Raw genomic sequence first — 20,132 nt, forward strand, 5'->3', positions numbered from 1 at the left:
TTTAGGTTTTTGGGAGGCTACGAAGGTTTTCTCCAGACGGCCCACTAACAGGCTAGCATAGCAGGGTGTCATTTTGGTGTCCTTGGCTGTGCCACAGATTTGTTTTTAAACCTCCCCTTCAAAGGGAAAGTAATTGTGTGTTAGGATAAAGTTAGTAAGGTGTACGAGGAATGAGATTGAGAGCTTCGAGTCTGAAGGATTCAGGATAAAAAAGGGTGGGGATGGTGGAGATTTGATTAAGGAAGTGATTGGTACCTTCGATGTGGGAGGCTAGATTTTAAGCAAACAGTTGAAGGTATTGGTCAATGAGGGCCAAAATTCTTTCTGTGGGGGGGCAAAAAAAATCACATACGATGGGGAATTCCCAGAACATCTCCCCCAAATCCATTTTCCTCTTTACCCCTATTACATCTCGCATACCCATCTTCTACAAGCTACCCCAAATCCAAGAACTCAACAATTCTGGATGCTGCATTGTAACTGTTAAATGTGCTGCCCCCCTGCCCCAGCCCTGCCCCACCCCAAAAGAATTTTGGCCCTCACTGACTAACACCTCCAACTAACTGCCTGAAATCTAGTTTCCCCACATCAAAAATACCAAGCACCTCCTCCACCAACTCTACATATCCCTACCCATTTATCTCCTGAATCCTTAGCTGCCACTGTTGATGCCACTTTCCTGTTGTCAACATCTCTCATGACAATGGTCTTATCGCTATTGACCACTATCTTTCCCAACATCCTTCAGCCTCCAAACTCACAACCTCATTCCACATACACCTTACTAACTTTTACACCTCTGTCCACATCAAACCGACCAACAGTATCCGCGTTTTCATAGTGCCATCTCTTACACATCAAACAGCTGCCATTCCTTACACATCAAAGAATGCCTCCCATACAGCCTGGCCACCTGGGGACTGTGTATCTGCAGTGGCAGTAACTCCCTTGCCTAATATGCTGAAGGTCTCACAAAGGCTTTCACAAACAGGAACTACTCCCAGAGCTAGTCAACAGACAGATTTATCACACCATTTCCCCCACACACCCTCTATCCCCTCAAGAACCAGCTACAAAGGAGTGCCCCCTTTGTCACCTCTACCACCCTGAACTGGAACAACTGGACCACGTCCTTCATCAGGGCTTTGATTATATATCATCATGGCCTGAAATGAGAGACTTCCTACACAAGAGCCTTCCCATACCTCCTCAAGTGGTGTTCCATCACCTACCAAAACTCCACAACCTAGTCCACCCTTATGCTACTCCCAATCCCAACTCTTTGCCACAGGGACCAAGCAACTGTCCATCAAGATGAATGGTCACTGCCGAACTGTGGTTAAGGGTTTGGTTGACCACACTGTGGCACAACATGCAGCTGAACATAACATGCTTGATTTCAATGGCTGCTTCACAACCCGAGCCATCTGGATACTACCCTCTACCATCAGATTCCCTAATGTCAGTTTTTCCTATGAGGAGTATTTAAACCGGTGGAGGCCGTATTATGCTCTTCAGTTGTTAGAGGCCGTATTACGATCTTCAGTTGTAGGCAACTGCTGTCCGCCAGTGTAGTAGTTACCCTTACAACACATTCTCTGCTGCTGAAATTATCCCAACCTCACTATGGTAACCTACTGTCCCACTCTGTCCACCACCTTCTGTCACCTCATCCCCATCGTGTGCCACCCTCTAACAACATGTCCACCCGTCTTTCTATTCTCTTCTCCTTTTCAACCCCCCCCCCCCCCCCCACCTCGGCAGACCCGGGCTTGACAGTCTTTCCAGACCACCTACAACTCCACCTAGTCCCAGCATAAACTGCCATACAGCGCTCTTCTCTGCCCCAACTCACACCCTACTATCCCTCTATCCCTCCCCCTTCCCTGCCCCACTCTAGATTGCTGCTCAACATAACAGCTGCGGTGTAGTTCGAGCTGCTGGAGATGTCGGTCACATGTGCTTGAGATGCGCTTGCTTGTGTGACTGTGTGTGCATGTTTTCTTTTCTGAAGGTAGCTTAGGCTGAAACCTAAATGTGTAACAGTCTTTTGTTGTGTCTTTCTACAACTCAATGTGCCATCCTTATGCTAAGAAGCAAATTATCCTTTTCCTAATATTGTTCACTAATAAAATAAAGTTTTTATTTCAAACAAAAAACAGTCTCACCGAGGAAAAACAAATTCTCTGTTGCGACTGATTTTTGCCTCCAGTACTGTTTTACTTTTCTACATCTATATCTACAGGGTGAAAAGTATTTAAACCGACAAACTCTGGAAGGTTATGGGGGACATCAAAACAAATATTTTTCCCTAATGTCAGTTTTTCCTATGAGGAGTATTTAAACCGGCGGAGTCCATATTATGCTCTTCAGTTGTTAGAAGGGTGTATTACGCTCTTCAGTTGTAGGCAACTGCTGTCCGCCAATGTAGTAGTGCATTGTCTCTTACTAATGGAGCGATACACCTGGAATGAGTACACTGATATGCTTGGTGTGTACTACACAGTGCACGACAATGGACGGGCTGCACAGCGGGTTTATCAACAACAATATCCTAATCGCCGTACCCCGCATCATGCGACCTTTGCTGCAGTGTACCAACGTCTGTGTGAGACCGGGTCATTTAGCAGATTACCTTGACAGGGACGCCATCGCACGGTAAGAACGCTGCAATTTGAGGAAGCTGTCTTGCAGCACGTGGAGCGAGAGCCTTCAATCAGCACTCCTGAAATTGCACATAACACGGGGACGAATCAGACGAATGTAAGAACAGTCCTTCGAGAGCAATTGTTCTGTCCATTTCACTTACAGCGTGTCCACAACCTGGAACCAATTGATTATCCACCCAGAGCACAGCTTTTGCAGTGGTACCTGGGACACTGTGAAATGCATCCTACATTTCCATACTCTGTGTTGTTTACCGATGAAGCAACGTTCGGGCGTGATGGAGTCTTCAACATGCACAATTGTTGGAGTGAGGATAACCCACATGCCACAGTTACTAGCACTCATCAAGTGCGGTTCTTCGTTAATGTGTGGGTCGGTGTTGTTGGGGACTGTTTAATTGGGCCGTATCTGCTACCTAGGCCACTAAATGGCAGGCACTATTACAATTTTCTCACCAGAGCATTGCCAGAATTGTTGGAAAATGTCCCGCTCCCTACAAGACAATGCACGTGGTTCCAACATGACAGGGCGCCGGCACATTTCAGTCATCGTGTGCGTCGATTCCTGGACCGACGGTTCCCAGAAACGTGGACTGGCAGAGGTGGTCCTGTACCATGGTCTGCTCGATCCCCAGATGTCCCCTCTGGACTTTTTTTGTTGGTTTAATTAATTTGTCACCAGAGAAATCTTCTTCTACCGGTTTAAATACTCCTCATAGGAAAAAATGACATTAGAGAAAAATATTTGTTTTGATGTCCCCTACAACCTCCCAGAGTTTGTCGGTTTAAATACTTTGCACCCTGTATATACAGACTCCGCAAGCCACAGTAGGGTGCGTGGTGGAGGTTACGTTGTACCACTGCTAGACATTTCCCTTTCTGTTCCACATGCACATAGAGCAAGGGAAAAACGACTGTATGTATGTCTCCATATTAGTCTTACTTTGTCTTATGTTTGTGGTCCTTATGCGAAATGTACATTGGTGGTGGCAGATTTGTTCTACAGTCAATTTCAAATGCTGATGCTCTAAATATTCTCAACACTGTTTCTTCAAAAGAACTTCACCTTCCCTCCAGGGATTCCCATTTTAATTCCCAAAGTGTCTCCCTAATACTTGGGTGTTGATCGAACCTGCTCATAACAAATCTAATAGCTCACCTCTGAAGTGCTTCCATGTCTTCCTTCAATCTGACCTAGTGGTGATCTCAAACACTCAAGCAGTACTCCAGAATGGGTCGCACTAGTATTCTGTACCCAGTCTCCTCTACAGATGAATCACACTTTCCTAAAACTCTCCCACTAAACTGAAGTTCCTGCTACATTCCTCACATTGTCAGTGCATCTTGTATTGGTTTGCAACATGATGCTTAGATATTTAATCTTCATGACTGTGTTAAACAGCACTCTACTAATTCTGTATTCTAATTTTAGAGGTTTTTTTCCCTACTCATTCATAATAATTTACATTTTTCAATGTTTTGAGCAAGCTGCCATATATTACACCAACTAGAAATTCTAAGTCATCTTGTATAATCCTACAGCCATTCAGTGATGACACCTTCCCATACACCACAATCACACCTATCCATTAGATCATTTATGAATATAGAGAATAAGAGTGGTGCTATTACATTTCCCTGGGGCACTCCTGACAGTACCCTTGGCTGTGATAATCGCTGTTGAGGATAACACACTCATTTCTATTACTTATGAAATCCTCGAGCCACTCATGTATCTTGGAACTTATTCTGTATGCTTATATCTTTGTTAACAGTCTGTAGTGGAGAACTTGTGTCAAACACTTTTCGTAAATCTAAGAATATGGAATCTGACGGTTGCCCTTTATCTATAGTTTACAGGATACCATGTGAGAAAGGGAAATTTAAGTTTTGAACAAGCAATGCTTTCCAAGACCATTCTGATTTGCGGACAGCTTTTCCGTCTCAAGGAACGTTATTATATTTGAACAAAGAATATGTTCAAGAATTCTGAGCAAATCAATGTTAAGGATATTGGTCTGCAATTTAGAGGATTATTTCTTTTACTCTTCTTATATACAAGAGTCACACGTATTTTCTTTCAGTTGCTTGCGACTTTGCACAGGATGAGAGACTCATGATAAATGCAAGCTAAGTAAAGGGCCAATGTTGCAGAGTACTCTTTGTAAAACCGAATTAGGATTCTGTCCTGGCATGGAGGCTTATTTATTTTTAACTCTTTCAGTTGCTTTTCTATGCCAGAGATGCTTATTACTACGCTGTCCATAGTCAATCTGATGGTCAAACAATGGCACATTTGTATGATTCTCCTGTGTCAGCAATATCTGAAATGTAAAAATTAAAACTTTGGCTTTTGTTTTGCTATCTTCAGCTCCCACAATAGACTGATCAGTGAGTGACTGGATGGAAGACTTAGACCTGCTAAGTGATTTTACATAGGACCAGAATTTTTCACATTCTCAGCTAGATCCTTCACAAAGGCACGACGGTGGAAGCGGTATGTTTCACGCATCCATCTTTTTACAGATGCACAATTCTCTACTAACTTTTGTGTGTTGTCATCTGTGCAGTCTCTTTTGAACTAAAATGGTTCAACCACAGTGGGTCTTCTCCATCTTCAATCAAGTTACTTGACACATACTTATACTTCCCACAACCTGATTTACAACCCATTTAAACTCTGTACTTCCATCGTACTGGAACTAAATGATCTCCATTCATTATCTAAGTGGTATGCTAAGAACTGCTTATCTGCTCTTTGTAGCAAAAATACTCTCCTAGTTTTCTTGACTGATTTATTAACTTTAGTAACCATCATAATCACTAATCCCCTTTTCTATAGGACACTATCAACAAGGTCAAGCCTATTTGTAGCTACAAGGTCTCAGATATTTCAGTTGCATGTAGGCCATTGAAGTAGCTGCTCACAACAGTTTTCCAAAAATGTACTCAAATGTACTTTGCAAGATGGCCTGACCATACCACCACCACCACCACCACCACCACCACCACCACCACCACCACCACCACCACCCCGTCCGAACGATGAATCCAAACGTCCCAGTCTATACATGGTAGATTAAATCTACCTCTAACTAATATCGCATATATGGGTATTTCTGTGCTACTGAGCATAGACTTCCTTTAATGTCTCTAAAACCACAATGGTAGAATATACGTGTCCAGACAACTTGACGATTGACCTCATTAAAAACAATATTTTTGACAACTGCAATGAGTGCTCCCCCTCCCATGATGTCTAATCTGTCTTTCCAATCTATGTTCCATGACTCACTAAATATTTAAAAGCTTTTTACTTCAGGTTTCATCCAGTTATTGTTCCCAAAAATAATTTAAATGCCTGTAAGCCTCGTTAACATCAAAATTCTCAGAGACTTGCCTTTCATGGCCAATGATCTTAATTATTGATTTGTCCTGAAATGACTTTCAAACAGACTTTACAGCATCCATTCTGCCAGTATATCTCCATATACTTTCCAAACTACAAAGAAATTATCTTGCATATCTTTCTGAACTGGGATAAATGATATACCAGAGTGGCTTAAGCACACTTCACACAGATTAAGATTTGCTGTAAGCTTACTTGCCTGCTCATGCAAAGGCTTCCTTGCAGGCTCTGTTGTCTGCAAGCAGCATGCACTGTAAGGAGCTGTGAATATTTTCTGTGATAACTCTGGTGTTATTTTCCTTTTAAGTCCTTGTAAGATTCCTTGACTGCTACGAACACACCAATCTGGAGTCCTGCTTGGCCTCTGATGTCAGAGCTTACAAGGTGGGAACTCTCAGACAACGCCTGGTAACCCTTGAGATGAAACAAAATGTCACGCGCCTGCTGGTCGACCTGCAATCTTTCTCAAGTGACTATAAAGAAATTATCTGTTAAAAAGTTCAATTCTTGCACATCTTGTACCTTCATTTGTCACTCTCATGCGTACCATTTTGTTAATAGTAATAGTTATTATGATATTTCTAGATTAAGTACACTATTGGAAGAATTTTGGGAAGTTTGCATTGAAAAATAGGGGTCGCTATGAATTTGCATGTGGTGCATGTTAGGTCACGTGTTGCTGTGTAAGAAATCCATCTTACATATTGAATTATTCCTTAAACTTGGAAGGATATCACTATCACCAATTTTGAGAAAATTTATTGTATCTAAAGTGCTTCACCCCAAACTCTTGTGCCAGCAAAAAAGACAGAATGAGATATGATGTAGCTATTCTGACTGGCACATGATAGTAAGCTAAGAGTAAAGTATTTTGCCATACAATTAATATGTGAAACTTCTACTGAATATCTAGTGTGATATTTAAGCAACTACTGAACTGAGAAATGCTGTGGGTTTGGAACAATGTAAGTGATGAAATAACAGTCTATTTTTATATTAAGAATGGGTATTTTCATAAACTATTGACTTGTCTTTCTGTCAGTTGCTAATTTAATAATACACTGTTTCAGGATTCTGTAAATTTCAACAGCATTAGAATATTGGTGAGATCCATTTCGGTAAAATCTACTGTGTTTTGACAAAATAAGCAGATTTTTAATGTGACAACATTGAGACTTACATATAACTCAAAACACAACATTTCTCCAAAGAAAAGTAAATGGAATAGAAGTCTGAGGAAAAGAAATTGCTACTTCTATTGCAATTTTTGTGTAATCCTGTACACCAGTGTATTTTTAATAATTAATGATATGGACTGAAATTCTCCAATAAATTTTATTTCTATATCTCAGTTATCTAAGAAATATGGCAGTGTCAGGATTTACTAACATATGAAAACAATTAACAGAGAGGAGGATAGTACTTTTTCACCACAAACATATTTTAGTTCACCAAAGACACTAATAATCTGTTTATACCTTGATAGTCCATTGTCAGAATTCTGGAAATTAAATGCTTTCAAGTTTCTTAGATCGCTGATATATAAAAATAAAATCCTTTGGCCAGTTTCAATCCATAACACTCATTAATAAAAATATACCGTGGTATAGGAGGCCACCGAAATTTCAACAGAAGTAGCGCTTTATTTTCAGCAGACTTCTTAGACCCTTTATTTTTCTTCACAAAAACATTAACAATGACACATTTTGAGTAACACACGAGTTTCAACACTGCCATGTTAAAATATACTACTTCATCCAAAACACAGAGTTTACAAATATTCATCTCACTAACATTCCAATGCACTTGAAATTGCAGCAGAATCCTTAAACAGTATATTAATAACTAGCAACTGAGTGAAAGACAAGTCAACAGTTTATGAAAATGCCCATTTTCAGCATAAAAATAAACTCTTCACATATATAGTTCCAAACCCACAGTAATTCTCATTGATGGCCCTTAAAAAATACATTATTTCACTGAAAAATCTGTAGTTGCTTGAATATCATATTAGATACAGAAGTTTCGCATAGTAATCATATGGAAAAATACTCTCCTCTTTTTGTATTATAATTTGCCAAAATCTTGCTCCAATGTCTCAAACAGCTTACAATATACAAGGACTTTTAAGAAATTGTCATTCTGGCTTTTTCATCAGCAGGTGGGTTCAGATGAAACACTTTTCATACAATCCATTTTCTCGAGATTGGTGATAGAGAGCAATGTTCTTCCAACTTTAAAGAATAATTCAATACACTAGATACATTTCAAATGCAGCAACATATGACCTACCATACACCGAATGCCAATTCATAGTGGTCTATTTCTCAATGCACATTTACCAATATTCTTGCAGTAGTTCACTTAATCTCAGAATATTACAATAACTATGACCATTATTAATGAAATAATATGCACATGAAGCTGACTAATTAAGCTACAAGATCACCAAAAACCAATTTTTTACCAAATAGTTTCTTTACAATCATTTGAAAAATACTGCAGACCAATCGGCTCGCACTCCTTGTAGTTCACGCGAGTCAAGTAAGCCAGCTAGCTTCCATGCCAAACCCTGCACCATGTGAGAGGTTCGGCATGTGAGGTGGCTGTCACCCCTCCCTGCTAGCCGGCACTCGGGCGCACCCTCTACCAAACATATGATTAACCTTACTCCTTGTGCGATGGGCTTCAGCCACAGCCTGGATCTTATCATTCTCATGATGCTACATTTGAACGATCAACATCATTCCTGCACTATAAGCATTCATTATAAATGTACAGAACAATAATTCTATTATGGAGGTACAGAAAGTAATTTGCTAATCTTTCTAATTAAAGTAAAAACAAGAACAAAATAATTTCATACCGTTTCAAAGGTTAACAATGATTCATCTGAGTCACGGAAGTTATCGATTTCCTAATTTCATGTTATCACTTGGTAGCCATCAGGCAGTCATGATTTGATGTTACATAGGGGTAATATGCTACATAGGGGTAATATGCTGAACACTCATGCTACTGTAATGTTTTTAAGTCAAAAAATAAACTCTCAACATTTAACACCTTATCACTGCACAATGTTCCATCTACGGGTAATATATTTGGATGTTGTATGCTTTTCATTTATTTCTGCCCCCTCACAAAGTCCATTCCATCGCACATTTCTTAAAGGCACCTGTCTTTGCCATTTGTTCTGCACCCCCTCCCCCCCCCCCCCCCTCTTTCCCCCTGAGGTCCTGCCACATGTTTTTAGTTAGCTTCATTGATTGTCTTTGTTTACAGTGAAGAGTCACAGGCTGCGATAATCCTAATACACAATTTTTATCAATTTTATTTCATCTCAGACTGACATCTGTCACCTCTATAAAACCACAGCTAAAAGTTACTTTAAGAGTACAATGAAATTTGTGGGATTACATTTTAGATCAAAATGAATTTTGAAAGTAACCAGAAAACCCATCATCTAGAATTACAATCTGATACTATTATTAAGCACTAAATATAGTGATGAGCCCAAACATTATTGACCACTGCCCACCATGACACTGAATGTTGTCTGGTGGCACTGTGGGTACATGATGTATAAGTAAAATATAGAAGCAGAGTAGAGATGAATGGGAACTATATGAACCACAAATGAGGAAATTGACTGACATAAGAAATTTTGAGAAAGGTGCGGTAGTTATGGCCTGGTACCTGAAAACAGCAAAGCTGGCTAGTCATTTCGGTACTACTGCCTTACATTTATGGAAAGGGGTCGAAGGATGGTAAGACATGAATGGGCAAAATGGTGTTTAATGCCCACGTCTCGTCACAGAATGTGAAAGTCAGCAGTTCACCTGATCTGTAAAGCTGGATAAGTAGAGAGATGTGGCAGACCCAACAACAGAGTACAATTCTTGTCCAAGCACAAGTGTTTTGGAGCACACTGTTAAGAGTACGTTGTTGTCGCAGATGACCTGTATGTGTTCCCATATTGACCCAATGACATCATAAATTATGGTTGCAGGAGGAAGAGAATCACTGAGATTGAACTGTGGATCAATGAAAATGTATTGCCCAGTTAGATGAATCACATTTCTTGCTACAACAGGTCAATGGTGGTGCTTGGATACACAATCACACAGGAGAACACTTGCTTCAAACCTGCACGGTACAACAAATTCGGGGTGGACAGTGGAGGAGAGCACACAATTATGCTATGGGGACCATTCCTCTGGGCTCCCACTGCATCTGTGTCAGTAATCAGAGACACCTTGACAGTTGTGGTCTACATGATTATTATTGTAGACCACCTACATCCCTTCTCACTTTGTGTCTTTCCCGACAGCAACTGTATATTCCATCAGGAGAACTGGCCTCTTAGAAGGACAGAATCATGCAACAGTGGTTTGAGAAGTATCGTAGTGAATTCACAATGGTGTCTTGGCCATCTATTTCACCTGATCTGAACATGATGGAACATATCTGATTGTGAGATGCCATCAGGCGTTAGCTCCACCCACAGAAACAACCAGTCCGCAATTTACAGGAATTGACTTGGGTGTCAACACCTGGTGCCACATACCTCTGTAAGCCTCCCACGGACAAATCCATACCAAACAGAATCACTGTTGTATTGCATTCCAGACAGGGACTGACATACTGTCAACCAGGTGATCATAATGTTTGAATAAACAAAAAGAATGAACCACGCTGCAGTTGTGATCAGTTAAAATGAATATATTGAAATTAAGTTAAAGTGGTATGGATTCTAATGATGAGCAGTAGCTCTTGCCACCCAGCACAACGCTAGAAATGACTTCTGAATGCAAAAATTACAGATACAAAGCAAAGTTTTTTCAATCTCAATAGTTTATCCTACACTGTCACCTACAGAAAGATAAGCTATGTACACAGGAATTCAGTCAGAGGCTTATGCCTTGCAAGTAACTTTAATTTTAGTTTTATTAATATATCTGACTATGAGAATTTACAATCATACTTAAACATATCTGGCGTTGCATTGCATCTACAAGGGTGATTCTGATGAAAACTTTAAAAGTTCCATAAAATTTTAAAAAGTTGTGTGATGGAGGTGTTAGGTGACGGTAGTGTCCCTTGAGGTTCTGAAAGCGATTGACAGGTGCAGAGTGATGCTACAATACAGGAAAAGGCAACAGCTTACACAACGAGATGGCTGCCCGGCTGTGAACATGCTCCACGATTGAGCAACGACCTGTGATGTATTTTTTTGTGTAGTGAAGGTGTCAAACCAACTGAAATTCATTGAAGAATGACAGCACAGTATAGCGATTCATGTTTGTTATTGCAGCAAGTGTACGAGTCGTGTAGGGCGTTTAAAAGTGATGTAACTTCTGTTGAGGGTGCCTTGAGACCAGGGCAGGCACACCACATAGTGATCGAAGAGAATATTGTGTCAGCAGAGGAGCTTGTGAAGGAGAACAGACACAAAACTCTGAATGAAATAGTCACAAGTTTGAAGATTAATATTGGTTCAGCACAGAATATTGTTCATGATGTACTGTCTCCAATAAGGTGTCTGCAAGATGGGTGTCACGTCAGTTGACTGCAAAATTTAAAGACCATCGCATCAATGCCTGTGAAGAGCTTTTGCACCATTTCCACATCGACGGTTGTGAATTTCTGGGGAAAAATTGCTACAGGCGATGAGACTTGGGTCCACTACCATTAACCAGAAACAAAAAGGTCAAGCAAGGCATGGTACCACAGCTCATCACCAAAACCAAAAAAATTCTGCACTCCACCACCTGATGGAAAATTCATGCTCATTCTCTTCTGGGATGCATTTCATGGATTTTTGGGGGGGGGGGGGGGGTAATGGTAACCAGTAATTTCTATTCAGACATGCTGAAAAATCAACTTTGCCCTGCAATCAGGAGTAGATGATGAGAACTTGTGACTTGAGGGGTATGGCTGCAGCATGACAGTGCCTGACCGCATACAGCCTGTAAGACAGTTGAGATTATTCAGAAAAGAAATTTGAATGTCTGGTACATCCTCCTCACTCACCAGACCTCATTCCTAGTGACTCATCTGTTCGGTGCACTCAAAAGAAGCCTTGGGAGGCAGGCATTTCAGAAGTGACGAAAAGGATGAAACTGCAGTGCATGACTGGCTAAACACCCCGACCAAAAGAATTCTTTCATCGTGGTATCTATTCACTTCCAGGTCGGTGGATCGTGTGCGTTCAACATCACAGAAACTATGTCAAAAAATGACATGCAAGTTTTTTGTTCGTTATTACAATTAGAAACATTTTCATTTTACTCACCCTGATAGTTATAAGTTTGGCCATTTTCCAGTAGCTACAACAAGTAAAGGTGCTATCATTATTATAGTTTTTGCTACAACTTCCATTGAATAATACCCTGAATAACTTAAATGGCCCATTGTGCCATTTTATTCAAGAATAGAACCAAATAATTCAACATTGTGAGGCAAATATTATAAATCTAAAGATATGATGCAGCTCGTGTTTCAAGTTAACATATACTAGGAAAAAAAACCACAATTGCATCATCAAAAATCATTTACTCACAGTGCAGTGTACAATGCACACATTCTTTGGATCCTTCTGCAGGAATGCATACATATCATTACAAAGAGTATAAAGCGCATGAAGAGGTGGTGCTCGTCTAGCACCATGTGAAGGCCAGCCGCAATCAACAACTCTTCCAGCACCCAACTTGGTCGCTGCATACGAGCGCCCAGACACATTGTAAATAGCGTAACGTCCACCTGTTGTAAATTATAAGAAATGCACATAACAACTCCCATACTTCTACATTTAATAAGTCTAGAGTTTACTACTTACCACAGTACAGTACTTTGTTACATTCTTTTCTTTGAAACATTTGTAATATAATTTACACAAGTCTCTTACAGCTTACACTAAATTCTGAATTTAACAAAGGATTCTGAGCAGTGTTGCCCACAAAAACTTGTTTAACAAGACAACCTCCAAATGTGAAATTTACAACCAAAGTAATATACATATTTATGTTTTTGGTGTTACCACTCTGGACACAGCTACATCTATCTAGAAGCAACTTACAGTCTGACCGTAATACAACACTCTTAGAGAAATTATCAGAATTACAAAATCCAAATACGTAGCACAGCTTCAACTGAAATACGAATCACATGACAGTATGATGCCTTATCAAATGAAAGAATAAATCACAGACATGGTGAGTGAACTGATATACTCTGAAGTGATAATGTATAATGTATGTCAACTGCCTCATAATCTAGATGGCAAAAAGCAGCGGAGTGCAAAATTACAGGGAGATATTCAGGAGCCAAAATGCCAGTACCACTGACAGGGGCAAAATAAAAGGAAGAACAAATCTATTAGTGTATTTCAGAACACTTAGTTCCTTCATCAAGAAGGAAACAGCGATGGGTTTAGGAAAGAATCACAGGTCATTCAGACTCCAAGACACGATGGATCCACTCGATGTGAGAACAAGAGAAGATAAAGATGATGAGGGAGGCATTAGAGAGAGAACAAGATTGCATGTAGTGTAATGGTAAGTCCTGTGCTATCTTTGGTACACAGATGAAAGGAGGACAAAGTGTGAGGTGAAGATGGATTGAGAAAAAGGGAAATGAGAAGAGCAATAAGCAGTGCATATATGGGGGAGTGTTTGTTCATGGAGGTACATCCGGAAGAGTGGCAGGATGCAGGAGTACACTGGTAGTACTCCTAATTAATTCAACTGCCTCTTTTTTTCTTGATGATCTATTCACTTTTCTGTTTTCATCTCTCTCCTTCTCTGTATTTTCGTTTTTCCCTCCAACCTTCTCTTCTACTTACATCTTAGTTTGCAATTGCACTATTCATTCCACTATTTCCAATTTGTCCTCCTATCATCTGCAGGGCACAGTGCTTACCAACGTACTATGATTAATTGCCTACTCTTGCCAAGACCTCCCCCTTCATCATTATCCCCTTGCCTTCACCAAGCCACTCCCATTCTGGATTCTATGCTCCTCAAGACAAGTAATGGCCAGCCATGCAATTGCAAACATGAGGTTCACTGTAAAAGAAATTATGCTTTTTAAAGTACTGTTTTCTAATGAGCTTCATAATTCAGGCAAGATCTTACCTTTACAGTCCCAAATGTTACTGAATTAACCAAATGTTAAAACTGACATCTATGTAAGAAATCCATTTCTATTTGATTATTTTTTGCTAGATGTGAAAGAGAAAAGCAATGTTCCTAGCTTGAATTGAGATAGACAAAGATGAGACCTCAGACAGTATTTTTCACTTGCAGTTTTTGGTAAAACATCAAAATAATCTGTATATGTAATGATTCACAATATTTTGTTGATTTTATTTTATTTGGCAGGTAACATTTTTTTTAATATGTTTGTTTGTGTGGCCATCTTCTGCAGCAGCTGTTAAAATCTGTTACTATAGGTTGTCCGTCCTTAGCTGACTGCAATTTAATTAAACAGAATTACACCAGATGCATTTCACTTTTATTTATAAAGCATCTTCCATGGTTATTCTGCAAATTGGATACATATGTTTGTACACTTTTTGTTGTTTTAGGTTAAAAACAGCATTTTGTTAATAATGTTGGTGTGAAAGTTACTTATGGTGCTTCTTTACATATTCTGCTCCTTTCCTCCTTGCTAGCAGGGGTTGGCATCAAAAGACTGTTTCACATTCACACTTGGCAGTTTTTGCCATTCTGCGGTATTTGTTGTGCTGCATTAGTAGTTTCACAGGTTGGCAACAATCACAACACGAACAAACCTGCAGTGTGGAATGAGAAACAGTTTCAGAAGGTGAAATGTGAATGATGCAGCACAAGAAATACTGCAGAATGGCAAAAACTGCCAAGAGCAAATGTAAAATGAAGTCTTTCGACACCGACCGCTGCTAGCAAGGAGGGAAGGAGCAGAGTATGTAAAGAAACACTGCAAGTAACTTGCACACCAACATTATAAGCAGAATGCTGTTTTTAACCTTTCTGGAAGATATTCATGACATGAAAAAAACAACAAGAATGGAGACTTAATATGCCAATTCTCAGCAAGGAATAATATGATTATTAAAAGTACCTGCTTCCCACACAAAAGGATCCATCTGGGTACTTGAAAGTCTGCAGTCAATGGAGTAGTCAATCAGATTGACCATAATTTGGTGATTGCACACTACTCCAAATCAGTTAAGACTCTGACCACTTTGTGGTAAAACCAGTGTCTTGAGAGTGAAACTGTCACTAACAAATGGCAATGGAATAGGAAAGATGATGAAATGGAATACAGACAAACTGAAAATCCATGAAGAAGTAAAAAAATACCAAGTAACACTAAGCAGAAAGTTGAGCAATGAAGAGACCGCAGTAGGAGTAGACGAAAGGTGGAACAGGATTGAAAAAGCCATTAAGATGCTGCAGAGGAAATAATAGGCATAAAAAGGAATAGAAGATCTCAGGAAAGATTTGATGAAGATTGCAGGTCAGCAATAGAGGAAAAGAACGGGGCTAGAACAAAAGTGCTACAGAGAGAAACCAGAAATAATGTGGAACAATATAGAGAATTAAGGAGAAGAGCTAACAGACTGTGCAATAGAAAGAAAAGAGAGTGGACTAAGAAGAAATTTCAAGAACTAGAAGAGTTAAAGGAACAGAGTGAAATAGGAAAGTTCTATCATGCTGTAGGCAAAATGAATAGATCCCAGCCAAAAACAATGGCCTGTTTCAGCAATGATGGGAAAATGATAAGGGAGGAAAAGAGCAGACAGTGGGAAGACGGGCAGAGTATTTCAAAGATACATTAAGCACCAGCCTCGAAAATGAAGAGACAGCTGCACAGGAGGAAAGAGCAGAGCTGGAAGTAGATAATGATACCAACAAGGCAAGAAACCCAACACTACAAGGGTCTCCCATGCAGTGCACAGGTCAAAAAACAAACGAGCCCCTGGGGAAGACAGCATAATTCCTGAATTAATAAAAACTGGCGGTGAGGCTGTAATAAAGGAACTGTACACATAAATATCAGATATAGGGGAAACAGAAACTATGCCAGGTAATTGGAAAACTGGAATAATAATAATCACCATTTATAAGAAAGGGGACAGAACAGCATACACTCCTAAGCACAGCTTATAAGATCTTCACAAGTATATTAAACGAAAGGATACAAAAGTGTGCAGAAGGCATACTAGGGGAATATCAGTGTGACTTTCGACCAGACAGAGGAACAACTGATCAGAAATTTGTGATAAGACAAATGATGGAAAAGTTCTATGAATGTGATATAGATCTACATTTCCTATTCATTGACTTCAAACACGTCTGTGACAGCATAAATTGGTGAGAACTATACAGAGTACTGGAAGAAGTTGGTATATGTGCAAAACTAATAAGACTAATCAGGATGACAATGACACAGACAAGAGCAAAAGTAAAGGTCCTTAGCAGAACAAGTGAAAGCTTTGACTTTAATAAAGGTGTGAAGCAAGGTGGTAGTCTGTCCACTGTCATATTCAATATAGCCCTGCATAGTGTAGTAAATAAAATCAACAAAAGAGGCACCATATTTACAAAAACTAGCCAGATATGTGCATACGGTGATGACGTTGCTATAGTAGAAAGAAATATCAATACACGCCAAGAAACATGCCAGGCAATGGAAACAGAAGCCTTAAAAATTGGCCTCATAGTACATGAAAACAAAACAAAATATATGGTAACGTCACAATCAGGTCAGAAGAACCCCTAAAAACCTAAACATCAATGGGAAATGCTTCAAAGAAGTGTCCTCTTAACTACTTGGGAACCCTAATAACAAATGAGAACAGTATTGGAAAGACTATAAGGGAAAAAATATAAGCAGGAAACAGAGCTTGTTTTGCAAATATGCAACTTTTCAGAAATAGCCTTCTTCCAAGAAAAACAGAACTGCTAATATATAACTCCCTAGCCCACCCAGTTATCACATATGGGTCAGAGGTATGGATGTTGACAAAATATGATAAAAATGCACTAAGAACCATTGAGCAGAAAATACTACGCAAAATCTATGGGTCAATAGGGAGGAAGAAGGCTGGAGAATACACTACAATGCTAATACAAGGTAGGGACATAGTAAATTTGTGAAATCACAGTGAATACAGTGGCTAGGACACTTTGAGAGAATGGCAGAGGATAGAATTCGAAAGAAAATGATGAAAGGTGTGATCCATTCAGGTAGGCGAAAGGGGAGACCTAGACAAAGATTGATTGATGACGTAATAATGGATCTCACCAGTATGGGAGTCTGTGGGAGGAAAAGAGCAGCAAATAACCAAGAAGTGTGGAGGAAGATCATTCAAGAAGCCAAGGCTCACCAAGGGCTGCAGTGCTACTGAAGAAGAAGAAGAAGAAGAAGAAGAAGAAGAGCCAAAAGCGTACAAATGTATGTATCCAATTTGTAGAATAACCATGGAAGATGCTTTATAAATAAAAGTGAAATGTGTCTGGCGTAATTCTTTTTAATTAAATAGCAGTCAGTTCAAGACGGATTAGCTATAGTAACAGAATCATTTTTTTTGATTAAAATTATTTCCTCAGTTTAGAAGTTTATTTTCAGGTGCTTTTCTGTCACTGCCTATGTTTTAAAATTCAAATTCAAAAATGATTTTTAATCTAAAAATGCCAATCTCAAAAATTTTGGTTATTTAACTTTTCAGTTAAACAGGTTTTATAGACAATGTTCATGTTTTAACTTCCATGATCAATTTTTTTTATTGCAATTATGTTACAATTTTGTTGTCTCAAACGGACCAGTCTCAAAATTATTAGATATTTACAGGTTCTGTATGTCCGAGGATCTACATGTTCCGAAAATGGAACATGTCACACTGTATCTGGAATTTCTCGTAATTTCTTTTTAATTAACTCTTGGGTAAATGTGACACAATAAAAAAGATATGTTCTAGCATATTCTGAACCATCCAGATAATTCTGTGTGTATGGTAGCAACTGAAAGTGAAGACATATGAACTGACAATTAATTTGTCAAGAGCCAAACAAACAGTAGCTCACTAAATTGTTCCCTTATTAACTGAGTTTTAGGGTTTTTTTGTGGGACGGATTGTGTCTGAAATGTATTCCTACTTGTTTACCGTTTTCCTTCCCCCCCCCTCCTTTATTTTTAATTAAAAAAAGAAAGGACTTACAGTACTTCATATTGGGGATATGAGTGCACATTCCAGGACTGTTTGAAATTACAGTTGTTCCCAGTGATGACATTTTCTGTTCTAAATGCTTTGACTGAATATCACCAGTGATAGTGAGTGGATGAGTAGTAGTATCAGTAAGCTACAAAGGTTGGTGTTATGGCTGTTAAGAAACCACAGTTAAGGTGTATGTATTGACAAAAAACAGATAATTTACTGAAGCTTTGGTTGATTATACCAAAACAAAGCTGACCATACTCTTAAAGCAGAAATTCCGACTTCAGAAAAAAATGAACCACAAGAAGCTTGTGCAACGTGTCAAGAATATTTATCAATTCAGGCACTCAATCATGTACATCCTGTAACAAAAAGATACAACTTCTAACAGCAACTCCACAGTTGCTCTCAAAGAATAATATTCTATGCTACATTCATCCTCCATCAAAATACACAGGTGACTAAGTAAGGAATGTGAGGACTGTGAAAGGCGTGTTTGGAAAATCAGACCCTTACTATGGTAATTCTGTGAACAAAACAAATGTTGAAATTGCAGTCATTTTATTTGGAAGATAAATAGGAATGCTCTCACCAGTGTGTCAAAAAGGGGAGACTATCATCATAGAAAGTGGTGAACATATGAAGATAAATGAGCTGCAGTAAACTATCACCATACATAAGAAGAAACTTTTAACATTCTACAATTCAAGATAATTGTTTTATACACTATAACATTAGGGTATTGTTACACTCCGAATGAGAGATGTCCGTTTTGTGCGCATATTGTGCAAATTTTGAACTCTGTCTGGTAACTTACTAGCAGCTGTGAAACACTATACACGGTTGAATAAGTGGAATTGCTAGTAGTATGTGATGTAGAGCAAGAGACTTGTATGTTTTAGGAGTTCGGGTGACAACCCTGGGAAGGGAAGGACGGGAAGGTGGACCCTACTAACAGACACAAGCAGTCACGTAAGAAACTTGAGAGGAGATTAAACCCACTGACAAATGGAAATAAACATATGGCATTACTGGCTGGGATGTTTGGCTGCCTGATACAAGTCTTTTGATTTGATACCACTTCAGTGACTTGTGCGTTTGTGCCGTAGGTGAGATAAAATGACAAGGACAATTAAGAAAACTGTTGCCACTGATACCTTCATTGGCAAACTTGGAAAAATGGATAGTGAAAGCAATAGCACACCAAACATCTGAAGACACTGGAACAACGTATGGCAAATGAGAACAGATACAAACAGGCTGAACAACAGTGTTTTGTGCTGCACTCTAATTTTTCTGAGAACTCACTTGTGATTCCGTTACAGTAAGTACAAGAGTTTCAGGCACAGGCAGAAAAGATGGTCATTATTACTTATGGTGTTCCCAGTCACTTTAAAATTCACAAACAACTGTTTGAATTCACTATGTAGCTGGCACCATTGGCGTGGGTATCAAGTGCTACTGATCACAAGATCGGACCTTGTGACATCTTAAAAGCCCTGCTGTAGCAAAAGCAGGAAATTTTATTTTTCCAATCAAAATCTCTGAAGAGTAAGAATATTCTGATTCACAATTTACAATAGAGTGAAGTCTGTGGCCTACATGTGTGACTGCTTAGTGTATTGCAGAAGCTACAGTTATCAATTATGAGATAAATGAAATTGCCATGGACATGAGGCCCAGCTGCTGGAAGATTTCTAGATGCAAGAAAGCAACACAAGCACCAGTGTTCGATTCTAATTCATGATATTTTAAAGACTGTGGGTATCTCAGTTCTTACTGATCCAATCATAAGACATTACTCACTGTCAAAGGGAAATACTAACTCGGCTGGACATATTTAGTTAAATACATC

At 39.2% G+C, this 20,132-nt stretch overlaps 1 protein-coding gene across 4 annotated transcripts in view; it reads right to left on the bottom strand.

The window, feature by feature from the left end:
• Positions 1 to 20,132, bottom strand: part of LOC124800021 (cyclin-G-associated kinase) — a 263,298-nt gene that overhangs the window by 151,990 nt on the left and 91,176 nt on the right. For all 4 annotated transcript variants that reach the window (XR_007017105.1, XM_047262964.1, XM_047262963.1 and 1 more), the window contains exon 11: positions 12,638 to 12,837. Coding sequence is in view for 3 of the 4 variants with exons in the window: in XM_047262964.1 (XP_047118920.1) it covers positions 12,638 to 12,837 (200 nt within the window). In the remaining variant the exon portion in view is untranslated. The remainder of the gene's footprint in view (positions 1 to 12,637; positions 12,838 to 20,132) is intronic.

Source organism: Schistocerca piceifrons, chromosome 1 (genome assembly GCF_021461385.2).
Source record: "Schistocerca piceifrons isolate TAMUIC-IGC-003096 chromosome 1, iqSchPice1.1, whole genome shotgun sequence".
NCBI lineage: Eukaryota > Metazoa > Arthropoda > Insecta > Orthoptera > Acrididae > Schistocerca > Schistocerca piceifrons.